General features: G+C 43.3%; 3 protein-coding genes and 1 long non-coding RNA gene across 18 annotated transcripts in view; 3 read left to right on the top strand and 1 right to left on the bottom strand.

The window, feature by feature from the left end:
- LOC101915205 (arylamine N-acetyltransferase, pineal gland isozyme NAT-3-like) overlaps nt 1-2,095 on the top strand; it is a 37,749-nt gene extending 35,654 nt beyond the window's left edge. For all 15 annotated transcript variants that reach the window (XM_055818488.1, XM_055818487.1, XM_055818486.1 and 12 more), the window contains one exon: nt 105-2,095. In XM_055818488.1, coding sequence (XP_055674463.1) covers nt 105-984 — 880 coding nt within the window. In that variant the 3' untranslated portion in view covers nt 985-2,095. The remainder of the gene's footprint in view (nt 1-104) is intronic.
- Nucleotides 2,096-2,640: 545 nt separating this feature from the next.
- On the bottom strand, nt 2,641-8,853 carry LOC114011420 (uncharacterized). Its single transcript, XR_003553298.2, has 4 exons — nt 8,739-8,853; nt 7,488-7,661; nt 5,097-5,192; nt 2,641-2,755 (listed from the first exon to the last, which is right to left on the bottom strand). It is a non-coding gene; the product is annotated as an uncharacterized LOC114011420 (long non-coding RNA).
- Nucleotides 2,751-7,751, top strand: LOC101915036 (arylamine N-acetyltransferase, liver isozyme-like). Its single transcript, XM_005234789.4, has 2 exons — nt 2,751-4,038; nt 6,859-7,751. The coding sequence occupies exon 2, from the start codon at nt 6,864-6,866 to the stop codon at nt 7,749-7,751; it is 888 nt and encodes a 295-aa protein (XP_005234846.1). The 5' UTR covers nt 2,751-4,038; nt 6,859-6,863.
- Nucleotides 8,854-9,513: 660 nt separating the features above from the next.
- Nucleotides 9,514-14,254, top strand: LOC101913996 (arylamine N-acetyltransferase, pineal gland isozyme NAT-10). The gene is made up of 2 exons (XM_005234783.3): nt 9,514-9,632; nt 12,065-14,254. The coding sequence occupies exon 2, from the start codon at nt 12,070-12,072 to the stop codon at nt 12,940-12,942; it is 873 nt and encodes a 290-aa protein (XP_005234840.2). The 5' UTR covers nt 9,514-9,632; nt 12,065-12,069; the 3' UTR covers nt 12,943-14,254.
- Nucleotides 14,255-17,396: the final 3,142 nt, after the last annotated feature.

The following is a 17,396-nucleotide window of genomic DNA, read 5'->3' as shown; positions in this document are numbered from 1 at the left end:
CAGACCGCCCATATTGATGAGCGCCCCGTTATAAGGGATGGGGAAGATCCTTCCGTCGCTTCTGACACAACATTTTTTTTTTTTTTTTTGCACACTTCTCTCAGAGGCAGCATGGACATCAAGGAGTATTTTGCCAGAATTTCTTACCGGGGCTCGTACGATAAGCCAGACCTGGCTACCTTGACAGATATATTCCAGCACCACATCCGAGCAGTCCCTTTTGAAAACCTCAACATCCACTGTGGGGAAAGGATCGTGCTGGACCTGGAAGTGACTTTCAACAAAATAGTGAGGAAGAACCGCGGGGGCTGGTGCATGGAAAACAACAACCTTTTATCTTGGGTCCTGAAAACCCTCGGCTATGACGTCACTCTTCTGGGAGCAAAAGTTTTTGTCCCAGAGTATGATGCATATGCAGAGGAAATAGATCATCTGCTGCTAAAAGTGGTGCTTGACAACAAATCCTACATTGTGGATGGTGGCTTTGGGATGGCCTGCCAGATGTGGCAGCCAATGGAGCTGGTTTCGGGAAGAGACCAGCCACAGACTCCGGGGATCTTTCGCTTCCTGGAGGACAATGGGGTCTGGTACCTGGAGAAGATGAGAAGGAAGCAGTGCACTCCCGATGGAATTGTCTCCACTTCCCATGAGCTGGAAATAGAAGGTCGCCGTCGGATTTATCACTTTACCCTTCAGCCACAGGACATTGAAGAGTTCAGAGCCCGCAACAACCACCTGCAGACAGCACCGAAATCCCTGTTTGTTCTAAAGTCTCTCTGCAGCCTGCAGACCACTGACGGCATCCGCTCTCTTGTAGGGTGGAAGTTCACCGAGATGAAGTACAATTACAAGGATAATATGGATCTAGTGGAAATCAAAATCCTTGCAGATGATGAAATAGAGAAAACGCTGAAAGAGAAGTTCAATATAACACTAGACAAGAAATTGGTACCCGTCAATAGAAGCAGGCTGTCGGTGGTTTAACTCGCTGCCTGAATTATAATTCAATCCAGTGGCATTACATGCAATCCTTACCCCCATTTCTGACAAGCATCTAAAGGTTAAGCCTTCTCGTTCCATCTACACCAGTGTAAGGCAGAGCATATTAGCATGAATCTGGAAAAGAAATTGATTTTCACAACTACTCCTGAATGTCTTTTTGGTTTGGGTACAAATAATTTCTTCCTTGCTCAATCAAATCACTCCCCTTCTGTTTGTGCTTAGCTGGAAGCAGACTCTGCCCATTCCCTACTCCTTTCATCTCTTAAAAGCTTTTCTGAATACACCCAGAGCAGCAGGACGGAGCGATGGAGCTGTATGTCTCTCTATTACTTTGTGCTGCCACCTGGGGAAAAAATCACACCCACCTCTTAAATGAATACCATATCATTTTTGCAATTTAATAGCCAGAAAAACAAAGACGTCCCGTGCCAGGTTTGCTACAGTTAAGCCATAAGCCTGTCCTTTTTGCTCTTGCATTCGCAACACCCTCCCTCTCATGTGGCAGCTGGATGGTCCCACACCTGTGCCACCCTGCGTGAATACTTGCGGATGGACTATTTGTGGCCTAAAACTGATGATGAGAAATATTAGTGGACAATTCAGTCTTGTTTCAGACTTTACACAAGCCCTGCTCTCCCAGTGACATAACCAAAAAGCACTATTTCTCTGAACTGAAAGCATCTCACATACATTTCGTTTGCTACCACCCAGCAGCAGACTGCTGGGAATAGATGCTTCTCTCTCAAGACTCTACTCTGAGTGTTATTGCACATTAATTATTGTGGCTGAGCTCAAGCACATGCACAGAATTATTTTTCTGAAGCATATCTGTTCTATTGAGGATGTGTTTGCAGTGATACTAATTGTACTGATATAAGGAGAAATGATGAATCTTTGTCGGATACCTAATAACTAAGATTTTTTAGCACGAGAAATTACTAAAATGTGATCACTTTGCCCTTGTGAGAAGATGCTTGATGTTCCTTTATGTACAAATCTTGGAAGCATTACAACTATGAACTTATAATTAAGTAAATTATATAAGCAAATTACAATTAAATAATAAAAAAATATCAAGAGTTGTGAAGTAGAACTATTCAGCTGTTTTTTTCCCCAAATTACATGTATTCCCAAAGTGAAAAATGTCATTAACCACTGCAGTTGTCCTGATTATTTGTATGTGCTGCTATTTTGAAGCTAAGGCTTTTAAAAATACAGTAACTCACTGACCCTTTTTTGTGTTATGCAATACGTGCAGCTTTCTATAACTAGCAATTTATACTTAATAAAAGCTGCAGCTATTCTTACATTCAAAACGTGTTTCAGAGAGACACAGCGATTTCCCCAAATCCCCATCTTCCCAGAGTCAAATGCGTGTGCATGTGCTTGGCTGCACGTGTGTAAGGGTCCCTTTGAGTGCGTGAGGCTCCCCCATCCTGCAGGGAAACAAAATGGTAACGACTGACCTTGCAGTGGATTGCAGAAGAAAAAGGGGCTGCTTATAGTGTGGCCCAGCAGCTCGCAACACAGATGGTCGGAAGAAACTGTCCCAGGAGCTGCCTTGTTTGCAGACTGTATCCCGTGGTCCCCGCTGGGGTCCGTGGAAGAGCGAAAGCAGCTAAGCTGGGTGCGTTTATCCTCGCAGCAGCCTGGCAGCAGGGGCAGAGCATCAGGATGGAGGTAAAAGCCCAGCCAGGTCTCGCAGAGCTGTGGGGCAGGAGAAGGTCCATGCAGAGACCAGAAGCTCCATCGCCTGTGGGGAAAGACATGGGAAACATCTAGAACGGGCTGCACCCATTGCTGTCCTTGTGCCTGGGTGTTTCTCGTGCTTTGGGCTGTTGCATATGCTCTGGAGGAGGAGTATAGAGTTACAGAAACTTAGAATCATTTAGGTTGGGAACAGACCTTTAAGATCAGAGTTCGGTGTTATGTCCATTGCCCTGGAGATTCAGCATGTGAAGGACAAACTATAACAGGAAAACCTGCTTTCCTTTCAGCTGACTCATCTCCAGCGTGTGGCCCCATCCCCTGCTCTGCCTGCTGCCCCCTTCATGGCACAGCTCAGTGCTTCTGGCCCTCCTGCTCAGCACAGCCACAAAAACAGATTTTATTGCCAAGCAAGCAAATGAATCTCTCTGTTGAAGGGGGAAAAAAAATAAAAAAAAAAAAAAAAAAGAAGAGGAGGCTCTTCATCTCAGCTTGTACTGGTTTGCTGTTTCCTTATCACTAACTTTGGAAACAAATCCTTAAAGGCATAGCACTCCAGGAGCAGCGTCCTCCCTGCCAAAGGACAGGGCTTTGCTTTGAACCCAAGGGGATTCAGACAGCTAAATGACTTGGCAAATCTCACCTTGGTGCTCTGGTATCTGCCGCAGAGAATAGCTTGGCGCGATGCGATTAATTCAGCAGTTGCCATCCCCCACCAATAAATCAATTGGCTTGGATTACTACCTCTCTAGCACGGGTTGCCTCCTACAGGGATCCAGGCCACACGAGTGTCAGTGTTGTAAAATCTGTATCAAAATTTGCACTGTTGCTTTGCTGCTGCTGCATGGGTGCAAGCACCAAGGTGCCCCAGAGACTGAAGCTCCTGGGCAACCTGCGGGGTTGAGGACGGGGTTGTAACCACTCACAAAAGTTGTTTGCAACACCCATACCGTATTTCTCCTTTGCATTTGTGGAGGGCTTCAGATGTCCCATCAGTAATGTGGGAGATTAAAAACTACTCAATATTGCAAGCAATTTGGGGACTGGATCATTTTCAGGCTCTCTGTGCAGCACCTAACACAATGAATTGCATGTCAGGGCTTTCCACACATATGCCGATACAAATAAGCCAATAAATCCATCAGAATTTATATATATTTATAAAAGAAGAAACACTCTCCCCCCTTTTCCTGCTCTGCTGGAGGATAACGCTGTTCCTGCCAGGCAGTAAAGGCAGCCTGGACCTTTAAGAACAGCAGTTCCAGTACAAGTCTTCCTGGGAACTTTGGAGCAAACCGAAGTGGAAAGCCTGAGCTCGCGGGTTGAGAGGTGAGTCTCAAGTGTCTGATCTTTAACTTCATCTCGCAGCTGTGGGTCAGCCTGTTTGGAAAAGCCCACCCCTCTGGGTCTGCATACCATGTGTTTAGCAGCACAGGCATATTAGCGAAGTATAAATTACAGGAAGCCCAGAGCCGACAGCGTGCACTGCACCGCAAGGACATCGTACGAGTACAAAGATCAAGTGCTCCAGACTTAAACTAACCCCTTTATGCTGAGCCTGAGTGTATGAAAAACCCAGCATGGCTTAAAATCAAACAAATAGTATAGGCATGTGCAAGAGGATCCAGCTCTGGAAGCCTCTCATGAATTTCAGCAGAGAGGAACTGTTCCTAATATTCAGTCTAATTATGAAAGGACGCAGCGATCCCCAGGGATGCTTGCAGACAGGCAGAACTAACATCTGAATCTCGCTACCCACCAAGCTGCACGAATGCTGAACGAAGCTTGGCTGCTGCAGGAGCAAAAGTAAACAAGACTGAGATCCAGGCTGAGGCTTAAGATATCTGGCAACTTGGTTTTGGAATGCAAACTGTCCCCTAGGCGAGGGCTCGCTAGCTGCTGCAGCCCCATCGCTAGCATGATGGGAACGGGTTGAGCCAAGAAGAAAAGTCGCCTCCGGGAAGGGGAGGGAGTAAACACTGGTTTACATGAATGCTCCCTAAAGCCGATGATTTTGTACTGCAGCTTTGTTATACGTATACCTCTTAAGTACTCATAGAGATCAGAGCCAATTTTATCAGCTGCCACGAGGCCGTCTCTACTATGCAGTCTTTAAATTGAAAGAGAGAGGACAGCTGGGGAAACTGAGGCACGGGCTGCGAATTTCACAAAATATTTTTTCCCAAAGCCACACTGTGAACACCCTACAGAGGCTCTCAAGGGGGAGGTTGCTCATAGCTGGAAGAGGGGAGCCGGTTATACACTGCACTCTCACCGGGGTGATGGGGACACACAGACCCAGGAGACAGGTTAGAGAGAGGACATCGGGTCTTCTGCTGCTGCCTGATTTACTGCTTCAAAGCAAACTTCACGCATATCAGACTCACCAGACTAACAGACTCACTTGGGCCCCTCCTGGTCACAGAGGTTCAGCTCAACGCCATCACAGGGAAAAGACGATTGTATCTGGCTACACAAAATGGCTAGAAGTGGGAAAAGAAAGAAAAATGAGGCAGAGGACTGCAGGATGAGCTTGCCAGTGTACACGTGCGCTGTCTGTTGGGGAGGGAATGGCTTTCTACAACCAGCGTTTCCAAGGAGATCCTGCCAGAGATGAGTGCCCTTGTCCTAAAAAAGAGATGGAAAAAAACCATAAAATGCAGTATCAAAGACACATTACTGTTTTTCATGTAGCCTCTTTGGGTCCTTTTGAAGTGAAAATGTTTATTTCTTATTCCCTTAGTGGGATAGCCCTCTATTCTATTACATTTTCCTGTGTTGCTGCATCAGCCAGTCTGAATCCTGGTACTAGTGCAGATCAGGAGCAATATAACTGAGTTGTGCTGCTGGCATCAAAACCGGGGTTAAAGCCCAGCGATTAGATCGTGTGATGTGCTCACTGGCTGCGGTGGGGGTATGTCCCCCTATGTGTTTGAGGTGGGGGCATTCCCACCTATGTGCTTGAGGTGGGATTTTCCAAAGCTCCCAGCACTGGCTTGAGTGCTGGCGTAGACCTGGGGTCAAACTGCTGGTCACCCCTACGGCAGCAGTTGGACCAAAGCTACTGGAAGGTAACTTCTCCCATCTCATCTACATCAAATAATTTTTGGAAAATCCTCCCAGGAAACATGCAACCGAATTTCAAGGAGGAAGAAATCAATTCAGAAATCAATACAGTCCTTAGAAGATTGTGAATTGTTCTGGAAAACAAATATCCTTGCATGGAAAAAAGCCACATTAAATCTAAATTAAAAGCAGATACCAGATGAGTCAGTGGATTAAAAGCGTTATAGGGAACCTTTTGTATCTTAGCCACACAGCCAGTACTAACGACAGTCTCATTCTGTTAATGAAAGGAAAGGGGATCAGAGACATGAAGACACAAAATATATCCAATAATTTGAGTTGAAACAAAAGCCTTTGGTTTGTAAAAGATGGTAAAAGAAACCAAAGGCTGATGAATATGCCTTGAATGTATTGTTAGTAATTATCAATTCCTCTGACCCTTAGGTTAGAAAAAACCAACAGTTCCTTCCTTTCAACAGCCAGGGTCAAAGCTCTGTCTGAACTCGACAGGGAAACTAAACGGATTAAGAAAACAACAATCTGCTTCACATGGAAGCCTGTCTGAAATGGTGACACACTGAGATGTTAATCCCAGTTAGCTGAAGCCACGAATGTAAAACCTTCCAGTTAAATTACCTGTGGGATAAATAAAGAATTGCCTGCCTGTTACGGTAAAGGAAACAGTAAGAAACTGCTGTGACTTTTCAGCTGGTATGAACTAGCAGTTTTTCTGCAAACCTGTTGTTTGTCAGTTCTCTGAATTTTTTGTCATGTGGGACCCTCATCCGGGGCCAGAGATGTGGTTGTGCCACGTGCCGTGTCTTCCCATAGGAAAGACATCCACCTAGGTTGAAGGCAACATCTGAGTGAAAGCATGATAGCCACCTGCTCCAGTCCTATGATAGTCACCCGCTCCTGTCTGCATCTCTTTTTTAAGAAATACAGATGGCAGGCATTCACCTCCATCAAGGGCACAGAACGGCCTAGGCTCCCCTTGCAGGCTGGTTAACCTGTGCTACAGGAATAGGGGTGACCCCTGTGACAGCTGCACAACAGTAACTGGTGATTTTTCTGGTCACACAGGCAAAATGAACATTCAAGAGTATTTCGCAAGAATTTCTTACAATGAGTCCCACGAGCACGCAGACTTGCAAACCTTAACCATCATCTTCCAGCATCACATCCAGGCAATTCCTTTTGAAAACCTCAGCATGCATTGCAGGGAGACCATGGAACTGGATTTACAATCTACTTACAATAAGATTGTGAGAAAGAAACGTGGTGGATGGTGCCTGGAAAGCAACCACCTTTTATTTTGGGCCTTGCAAGAATTAGGGTATGATGTCTGTCTTCTTGGAGGAAACAGTTATGAACCGGCAAAGAGGGCATACACTGCTGAGACAAATCATATCCTACTGAAGGTGGTGATCAAGGGAAATTCCTACATTGTAGATGCTGCTTTTGGCGGTGCCTACCAGGCATGGAAGCCATTGATGTTGATTTCTGGGAAGGATCAACCCCAGATCCCTGGCATCTTCCGCTTCACGGAAGACAATGGCTCCTGGTACTTCGAGAAAGTCAAAAGGAAGCATTACATTCCTGAGCAAAGCGTCCCTTTCACTGATACTCCAGACCCAGGGAACATCAGAAAAATATATACATTCACTCTCAAGCCACGACATATAAACGACTTTCAGGAGCTTAACACATACCTACAAGTGTCTCCAGATAACATACTGGCAAAGAAGTCGATCTGCACGCTCCAGACCACTGAAGGGGTTTATGCCTTAGTTGGATGGACCTTCACGGAGGTGAAGTATAACTACACAGAAGACGTGGACCTGGTGCAGATCACAACTCTCACAGATGAAGAGGTTGAGAAGACACTGAAAGACAAATTCAACATAGTGCTTGAGAACAAGCTCACACCAGTAAACGTTCGCGGCTTGCCACCTAATTTAGTGGATACGATCTAATTCTAACACTGTGCTAGATGGATCTTTAAATAGCCAATATAAAAAATTCTAAAATTAACACTAATAACATTAATCTGATTCTAAAGTTGAGCTAGTCAGATGAACACAAAGCTTGGTCAATTCAACTACATTGCTAATTAACTGTATAGTCTGATTGCATTTTTTTTTTCTTAAGCCTCTCCGTCTACATCTTACGACCTCTAATTTGCTCATCTGGAAATTGCTTTTTGACTCCATAACATTTTTTCCACCTCTCTGGATCTCATTTTATTTCAGAGGTATTATGTGGCAAGGGAGACTAAAATGCTACAGAAGAAGCTGTGTTACCATTTTACACAAAAGACCTCTAACCTTTTTTGGTATTATTTCCAATCTTCTCAGCAGACTTTTACAAATTATTCACTTCCTTTAACAGGCTGAAATAGAAAGTTGAGCAGAATTTGGCTTTCAAAGACTTCGTAAAAAAAAAAAAAGGCAAGGTTAAGACTTTCTCAAAACAAGCCACTATTAGGTGCTGATTAGCTTATGATGAAATAAGGAAAGGCTTGAGTTCTATTCCTTCACCAGAAATTGACTTAAAGTGACCTATTTATGCAAGGGCACTTAAAAACCCCCACAAGCTCTCTGATTTTGAGCATCCAAATTTTCAGAATCTGATTTTTCTGTTGGTTTTTTTTTTTTTTTAATTGAAACAAAATCAATAGAAGCCGAGATGATTCAACAGTTCTTAAAAATCAGGCTGTTGGTATCAAAAATGAAAACAAAAGTTAGATCAACCCTAAACTTCTGGGGTCTAACCTTCCCACAATGTCAAGCGAGCCTGACATTATTATAGAGAAAACTCTTCATATTTATTACGAACACCATTCTGCACAAAAGCTACCTTAGATAAGTCATACTGCAGACGCAAAAGAAAACACCGAGAAGTTCGGACATGCCACCAGTGTGGTGTCAGAGCACGTTATACGAAACAGAAAAGCCATTTACCTTTATGATACCTGTGGCAGGTATGGTGCAGGATGTGTCATGACAGAGGGTGACAGAGGAGCGTTGTTTCCCCAGCCAGGGAGAAGCTTTTGATGCTTGTATTAGTCAACCACACAGACTCACAGGGCACCTGATGTGCCTAAACTCCAGGTGCTTTCCCAGATGCAGTCTGATGTGCTCTTTCCTTCCCAAAAGGGACCTCCAACCTTCCACCTCCGCCAGATGAAGAGGAGACACGCCTGACAGGGAGAGAATGAAACAAAAAGCCCTGCAGCCCTTTGAAGATGCAGAACGCCAAGTTTTAGAGAGGAAACACATTACTTTGTGCAAATAAATATTTGGCAGTGTATTTGTTAGTTGTGGCAGTTCTGAAATAACCACCTGCTGCAGCTGAAGCTTTGAACCGATTGAAAAAGTTCCTTTGTGGGCAAAGAAGGATCATTTTGTGCATTCGTGGAGCACGGGAACACACAGCCTGCAGTACTTTCGCAATTCACTGCACCCACAAGGAAGCAGATCCTCCACTGCAAAGTGCTGGAATAATAATTTAATTTAAAAAAGTTTCGGAGCCATTTGCAACTGTCTACTGTAATTATTTGACATCTAAAACAAGTTCATTCTGGTCTTAACCAGGGAAAAACACAAACATCTATGAACTGAGAAGAAACAAAGTTTAATTTGCTCATGGATCAGTGAAGTCCAAAAATGTGCGTTCATTTTGGGTGGACTCTGCCCTTTTGTGGCATTTAAGATTCAGGAGTGAGGGCCAGCAGAGCTCAAAAGAAGACAAGCCCTCACGGTTTGTATCCACCCCTGGCTTTACTGACTGCTACCCCAGTAATAAACAACCCAGAAGCTGAAGACACCAATAAATAAATAAGGCTATCTTAAAAGGTAAGCTTATTTTCTTAAAAAAAACTCCAAACAAAGAAACAAACCCCCCGGTTTCTTTATGGTCATGGACAATAACATAAGTATGATTGTCTTTAGGCAAAATATTATAAAAATGTGTGGATAGAGAGCTAAAGTATACCTGCTAAACATGTGCTCCTAAAGAAGGCAAAACAGTGATCATATAATTTCAATTCCTCAATCTTTCACTCTTCAGGAGGAAATTCACTTGACTATGAGAGATTCTTTTGTTTAGATACAATAGTAGATGTAAATTTAGAACTACAACCTCTTGTTGGAAGTTATCCTTTTAGATTGTTAACTTTATTTTAAAATATTGCAAATGCAAAGGAAGCAAAAGAGCAACCTAATAATCATGCTTTATAAATGACCCAATAAATGCTTTATGGGAATAAAATTACAATCCTTTAAAAACAACTTTAAACCCAAGAAATTATAAACTGTGGTTTATGTATCTCAGAAAGTCCACGTATTAGGCTAAAAAGTGGAATTGCTGATAGTGTGTATAGCTCTGGTAAGGAATATTTTTGTACTAGCACCTTCATTTGCACATTTAGAAATAGTTCTTTATATTACTTCTGCTGTTGTTTTTCTCTGTATAAATCACAGTCACATTTGTGGGACTACCTTTTCAGTATCTAGCTTTTCATCTGATCTGCTCACAATTCGAAAGAACAGTAGCTTTCATCTCCTACAGTCAAGATCCAACGCTGATTAATCGTATTATGGAGCTGCAGAGGGAAATTACAGATAATATAAACTCAAGAACCAGCTTTATGCTGGTGTCATCTTTTTAGCATTCACGATTTGAGTGGGGTATGATCAGATAGACTTAGATTCTGCAAACCAAAAGAAGAGTGTTGTAAGCCTTATGTTATACTTAACAAATATTATATTGAGAATATCCTCCAACAATATACTTAAATATCACTGGAAGCTAAATTCCTTTCTGTAGAAGGTAATGTGGTTTTTGATAGGGCTCTCCATTCACTTTGGACAGCTGATTCTACGCCATGCACATCATGAATCTGTCGCTGAAAGTCGTCTTGAGACATTCTGGTTTGCAGTAAACATTCAACAGCTCACCACTGAATTTATCTGAATAAAATAGTCTTCCCGAGTCACTAATATTAAGTGTCTAAGCCCCAGCTTACTGTAGGCACAAAAGATTTCCCAGTAGCTTTGTGGGTTGCCAAGAAGCTAAGTATTTGCAGTAACTCTAGACTGCTGAGCAGCTTAGAACTTTCTTTGCAAAGGTTCAAAAGATTTTGTGCCCAGCTCCACGCCCAAGCAGACAACCTCCAGCGCATTTTACAATTTTACAAACAGTACGTACCAGATACCTACAGAGCAGCCCGCTCGCACCGGCAGCTGGCAGACTGTGATGGGCCATTGCGAAGGGTAGGGGACTGTGTGTGACTTTCCACACTGTTAGAAGGCAGAAAATAAGTTGAGTAGCTCCTCACCCAGCAATCTGGCTCATGAGGAGTCCTGCCAAGGCAGGCCAGGAGGTGGGCACTGCTGGAGGCAGGACAGACCAGGGATGCACTGCATGAGGCTTCGGTCACTGTCAGTCACCCCTCTGCTGGAAGGAATAAAGTGAGTTTTGAGAAAAGCCAGGACTAGGGAGATGTAACACAGCCCCTGCCCGTCTGCGGGGCACCCTGCGAGCCGCGGGGCACAGCGGGGAAGAGAGATGTGCTCTTTGTCTCCCGCGGCACTCACCTCCGCTCAGATCCATTATCCCAACACCAAAATGAGCTTGTGCAACACTCAGAGCAGACAAGAGACTCGGTGGTCTGCGACTCTTGCAAAGGTCAGAGGCTTTTTTCAGTTGTAATTATCTGGATAAAACTTGACACTTTACAAAATGTGCAGGGAGTATCATTTTCCCTTTTCCTAAGTGGCACGAGAGAGACATGTACCGAACGAGCAGTTCATTTACTGTCACGTAGATCAGTGGCAGACTCATGAAAAGGACATGCGAATCCTGGCTCAGATTATCCTCCCTCCAGCTAGCAGATGTCACTCCTTTCACTGAACAGTCGATTTAGACCGGTTTTCACGAACCCTCCTGAACGCTCCCTGGCGTCATACCATATTTCTTCTTAACCCTGCTGTTACAATGCAAATACAGCAAATCCCCAATTCGCAGCCACCACATATCGAGCTGAAATTGCATCAGCTGTTTGCCGCAGGGATGACTCTTAAGACAAAAAACAAACCCTCACGTGCACTGCTGTTCTTTGCTCAGGGAACCATTTGATACGAATACCCGTTACCTTTAAAAACTGCTCTGATGAGGTTCCGTAGATTAAAGCATTTTTGCTGGCAGCAGCCTGAGCAGGTTTTCACAGCATCATAAATCATTGATGTAAAGAAACAAAACCAAAACACAATTCCTTCCATTACAGGTGACATGAACCTTGAAGAATATTTTGCGAGAACTGGCTATAAAGGTTCCCTTGAAAAACAAGATTTGGAAACCTTAACTGATATATTCCAGCACCACATCCGTGCTGTTCCCTTCGAAAACCTCAGCATTCATTGTGGGGAGAAAATTACTTTGGAGTTGGAGCATGTTTATAATAAAATTGTGCGGAGGAAGCGGGGTGGCTGGTGCATGGAAAACAACCAGCTGTTGGGCTGGGTCCTCAAACGCCTGGGGTATGACGCCAGCTTTCTGGGAGCATATGTGTTCAATCCACATCAAAACGCGTATGCCACCATCATGACCCATCTCCTTGTAAAGGTAGCGATTGACGGCAGAGACTATATAGTTGATGGAGGCTTTGGTGTATCTTATCAGATGTGGCAGCCCATGGAGCTCGTGTCAGGGAAAGACCAACCCCAGGCTCCCGGCATCTTTCGCTTCACGGAAAAAAACGCCATCTGGTACCTTGAGAAAGTGAGACGGAAACAATATATCCCCAACCAAAGTTTCTCTAATTCTGATCTTCTAGAGAAAAAAGAGTGTCGTAAAGTTTACATGTTCAGCCTTGAGCCACGGACAGTGGAAGATTTCCATTTCCAGTGCACGTACCTTCAGACCTCTCCTGATTCCCTCTTCACAAAGAAGTCCATCTGCACCCTCCAGACCACTGATGGCTTTCGAGCGCTAATTGGGTGGACGCTCACTGAGACCATATACAACTACAAGGAAAATATGGATTTGGTGGAATTCGTAAATCTTGAAGATGAAGAGATAGAAAAAACCCTCAAAGAGAAATTCAACATAACCCTAGACAGAAAACTTGTCCCAATTAATGTTAAAGGATTTTACACAATCTAGATGGCCAGGAAAACGTACAATAATGCTACACAGGTGCAGTAACTTCCACTGTCTGTGCAACTATTGCAAGATTATGTGCAGGCGATTGAAGAAAAAATGTATTAATATGAGATTAAAGTGAATGGCACTCTGGGAAAAACCAGGAATTTAAGACTCTTCAGTCAGGTAGACAGAATTATTTGCTGCGACATGACTGCAGTTCAATTTTTCGCACAAACTTGGGTAAGAAATGTGTCTGGGGAATTTTGGAGTGCATATAGCACATAAATAGGAGTATGGATTATTAATTGTGATATGCCGCCAACACATTCACTATGGTTATTATATGGAGAAAAGTAATCTGTGAGCATTTAGACAATGAAGTACGTATTTAAAACTTCATCGTTCACAAGATCAAACCACTTGCAGATCATCTCATTTCTCTACCTCTAATATAAGTAAAACAAAGTCATCTTTGAAAGAACCATTAAGAGGAATGATTCTTTCACCATCATCCTTAGACAAAACATAGTACAAAATGAAAATTATCATCATGTATATCCCTTTTGCCATTACTGCAGTAAATTGCCCAAAGTAATTTTTGGTATGTACATATTTTTCCGGTGATGAAAACTGTATATATTGCACCATTATTGTGGCTGATAGGCTGTAAGGAGATACCTACAAGCTTTGCTTCTGATAATTAATCATCATATAAAGCGTGAATGGTGATTAAACATCACAACTGGCTTAAGATTTATTTCTGTCCCAAAAGGGGTGGAAATTTTGTATTTTACCATTGCAAATTATTTTTATAACAAAGGTAGAACAACGACGCTAAGCCCACTATATCCTTAATTCTTCCCTTTTTGTGCACAGTAATATGGGACTCTATATGGCTGTCCTGAATGAGTACTGCTTAGCACAAGAGCTTTCATGTCACAAGCAAATTCATTCATCTGTATCAAAGTGAAAACAATCAAGGAGCTGACAAAATCTTTCTTTAGAATTTCTTCAGAATTATTTCACAATCACATTTCCCCATTTTTTAAAAATTGTTTTCCGCCTACCATGCCTCTCTGCAAAAAGCCCAACAAGGAAGCCACCGATAAAGGGGAAACATTCTCCAAAGCATCAAAAAAATAGCAGAAACACTGAAAAACACTTCCTCCCCAATCTACGATAACCCTAAGTATTGGTCCAATGTTGATTCCTCCCTCTGATAGTGTATCTTTTTGCTCAAAGACATGACTTGATCATAAATCTCACAAATACTTTAAGTGTATGCCTGAAAATAAATAAAGCAAAATAAAAACATAAATAGTTGCTTTAAGTACAGCTCCTCCAACTGCACGACTCCTGCACACACCATTTGCTAAGTAAATGAGGTCTGACCAATCACACTAACGATCTGCTGGTCAGCCCTTCCCACCACAAACTTCTTGAAGCAAACAGGCCAACACCGAACAAATCTGACAGTTGTGTCAGAGGTGGTCAGATCCTACAGGTTCCTGGATAAAGAGCTTGTAGGCTGAGGAAGAAAATGATTGCCAGAGAGGAGACTCAGTAGCCGTTGCCTCTGCTGGGCTCAGCAGCCAACAGCTCCGGGCTGCCCGCGGTGCATGCCAGCTCTTCCCTGCCCATCAGTCGTGGCAGCAACTGGTGGCCTGGGTGCGCATGGACTTGCATGGGGACAAGGATCTGAGGGCCAAGCAAGAGGGGACAGGGGACACTGAAAGATTTTACAGAGGCGGGAACATTTTTCTGTAAGTAACAGAACTAAGGACTTCACTCTGTAATTTGTGTTATTATTCTCTCACCATACTGAGGTCCCATTAAGGGGTTTTACCCCTTTCAAAATGATTGATCAAAATGTGGTGTTCCCTGACACCCCAAGGAACATTGCGAGCTTCAACACACTCACCACCTCTATTCCAGTTGATGGGAATTCCCATCTGCACTCACCCAGGTCTCCAAAACGTATTTCTCTCGCAATGAACTCGCCGTTTTCTGGCGCCACTGCCTCTTGCCTCGAGGACAGTCATTAACAGACCGCTTATTTTGTCTCCCAGCTTCTTCAGAGATGTTCCTGCTCTTGGTCCCTGGTAATTGCTCAGGTTATGGTATGCAAGGGTTTCTGGGGCAGAGGTCTATAGGCTCATTATCAGCATTTTTACCTGTGCCTGCAATGATGGGACTCAACGCAGATACCCCCTTCCACAGTTCAGTTCTTACTAAAGACCTACAGGGCTGTCGATGACGGAAGCTTCAACCCTCTCCCCAGTTCCATCTGTTGATAGCCATTCTCTGAGCAGGATTCTTCCCTCTTAACGAGACAATTATAACCAGGTCCTCACCGTGCAACATCAAATCACATGAAGTATCAACATGTACAGCCGAGGAACTGTTTCACAGTTTAACTAAAACTCCCCAAAAGCTGATGAAAGCAGGTTATTGAGGTGTGAATGCCAGACCCAAAATGCCTCAAGGGTCTGAGATGAGAATAGTGTAAAAGCAAACAAAACCAAACAAACCCAGAGGCCCCATGCTGAGGTTCCATTAGCGAGGCATTATTGTAGAAGGCAGATGCTCTCCCAGCCTAAAAAGAGAAGAAACAATCAAGTCCTTAAAGCATCAGCTCTCAGAGAAACTTGCTTTCACATGCAGAAGGGAAACATGGGATGTTTGACATCCTTCACCACCACTACACTTTATTAACACTCTGAGAACGGTTTAATGAGAGCCTTAGCGATTGTGCAGTTTTAGTTGCTGACTACTGTTGAAATGAAGCAGAACAAACACTTAGAACCCCCCACTCAGGAGTTGTCTAATTCCAAATACAATTTAGAAGTATGGCCTTCCAATTAACAGAAAGATGAGACAATTTTTTTTTTTTTTTTTTTAAGTCTGAATGCTGGATCAAGTCCCAGAACCCCAGGCCAGCTGCCCATTACACACACACACACACACGCAATGCCCAATGGCAACGACAGCCATCCGCGATTGTGGAATTAAATAATGGAGTGTCTTATTGGAAAAGACAACATATGACAGAAGGAACACGGTTCAAACTCCACGGCACCACTGAACATCCCCCCCTCCAAGAGTCAAAGTTCAATCAGGTCATGCATTGCTAAAGAGAGGATACAGGATGGCTCACTTCAGTTGGACTCTGGTCCTGGACTTTTAAAGAGCCAATACTAAGCAAAATAAAAATAACAAAATGAGAAACATCAGCAAGAAAGATGAAGTTGTTCTACACTTCCATGTTTCCAACATCAGCAGTTATTACAGAAATAAAAAACTGTCAGTCCGTCAAAGGGAGGGACAAAACTTCACCTGACAAGAGACGTGCTTAAACTTCACCACGAGCTGTCAGCGAGCACAAAATACAAGGCACACTTTGCTTTGTTCGCTTTAATAGGTACCTTAGTGTGACAGGCACAAATGCTCCAGGTGTCCCATAACTCTTTACCCATTACATTTTGCAGGTAGGTAGCCATTTTCTTCAACAAAACTGCCTACTACTTACTCAACTCACTTTTGTTCTCAAAGAAGAAATGCTTTCCTCTTAGAAACACGTGGGAAAGTTCTACAGCTTAGGAAGTTGCACATGAAAATGCATCTGCATTTGAGACTCTGTCAGAGCCAAGACAGCTTGAATTAATGTAGGTTCGCATTATGAATATTTCACTGCTACACTTACATCTCTGTCAAGAGTAGTTCAAGCACAGATTTTATACAGCAGAATGTTTCCACCCTGGCTAGGAAGCTAGAGCCAGACTTAAAATACATACATATATATGTATTTATCAGGTTAGAAATATAGATGGGTATTTCAGAAGATCCCATCATAAAATGCCTGCTTGTAACTCTGGGCACTTAAAATGCATTTAAAAAGTCACGTAGGGCTGATTTTTAGTTTTGTCTTGCTCATAATCATGCTCTATGGATGGTGCTTTCAAAGGTGCATTTTACAAACTCCCCATGAATAAGAGATTCTGCTAAAAATTAGTAATTGCTCTTACTGTAGCATTTCAATAGCTCACCTAGAAACCAGCTAAATGTGAACAACAGAGCGTCCAGATCTGAAAACAACAAACCAAAATCTATCATTTCTCCACAGCTGGTATTGAGCATGTTTAGGAAACAGGAGAACCACCCTTCCCCACTCCCGAAGTCATGGATTTTCTAGGAAGCTGTTTAGAGTTCACTCATGCCCTTACCCATGCACCATGCCACTCACGCTTCCAGCCATTCCCCAGGAAATAACATTAAATTAAGGAACAATGTACGGCAGAATGCCCTTTACCTTACGCAAAATTACCTCCACTGGACTGACACAAACTCTGCCCTACCAGAGAGCTCTCTGCATAAAGCCTTGGCAAACAAAGACTTCACAAGGAGTTCATCTGAGCCACTAACCACTACCAGAATTACCCCAAACCTCCTTTACATGACACCACTGGAACCTT

The sequence above is a fragment of the Falco peregrinus genome, chromosome 14 (assembly GCF_023634155.1).
Source record: "Falco peregrinus isolate bFalPer1 chromosome 14, bFalPer1.pri, whole genome shotgun sequence".
Taxonomy (NCBI): Eukaryota; Metazoa; Chordata; class Aves; order Falconiformes; family Falconidae; genus Falco; species Falco peregrinus.
This window is presented reverse-complemented; position numbering and strand designations above follow the sequence as displayed.

Bases quoted from the DNA above. Each gene is read 5' to 3' on its own strand.
- LOC101915036 (XM_005234789.4), top strand. From the start codon at position 6,864: ATGAACATTCAAGAGTATTTCGCAAGAATTTCTTACAATGAGTCCCAC.
- LOC101913996 (XM_005234783.3), top strand. From the start codon at position 12,070: ATGAACCTTGAAGAATATTTTGCGAGAACTGGCTATAAAGGTTCCCTT.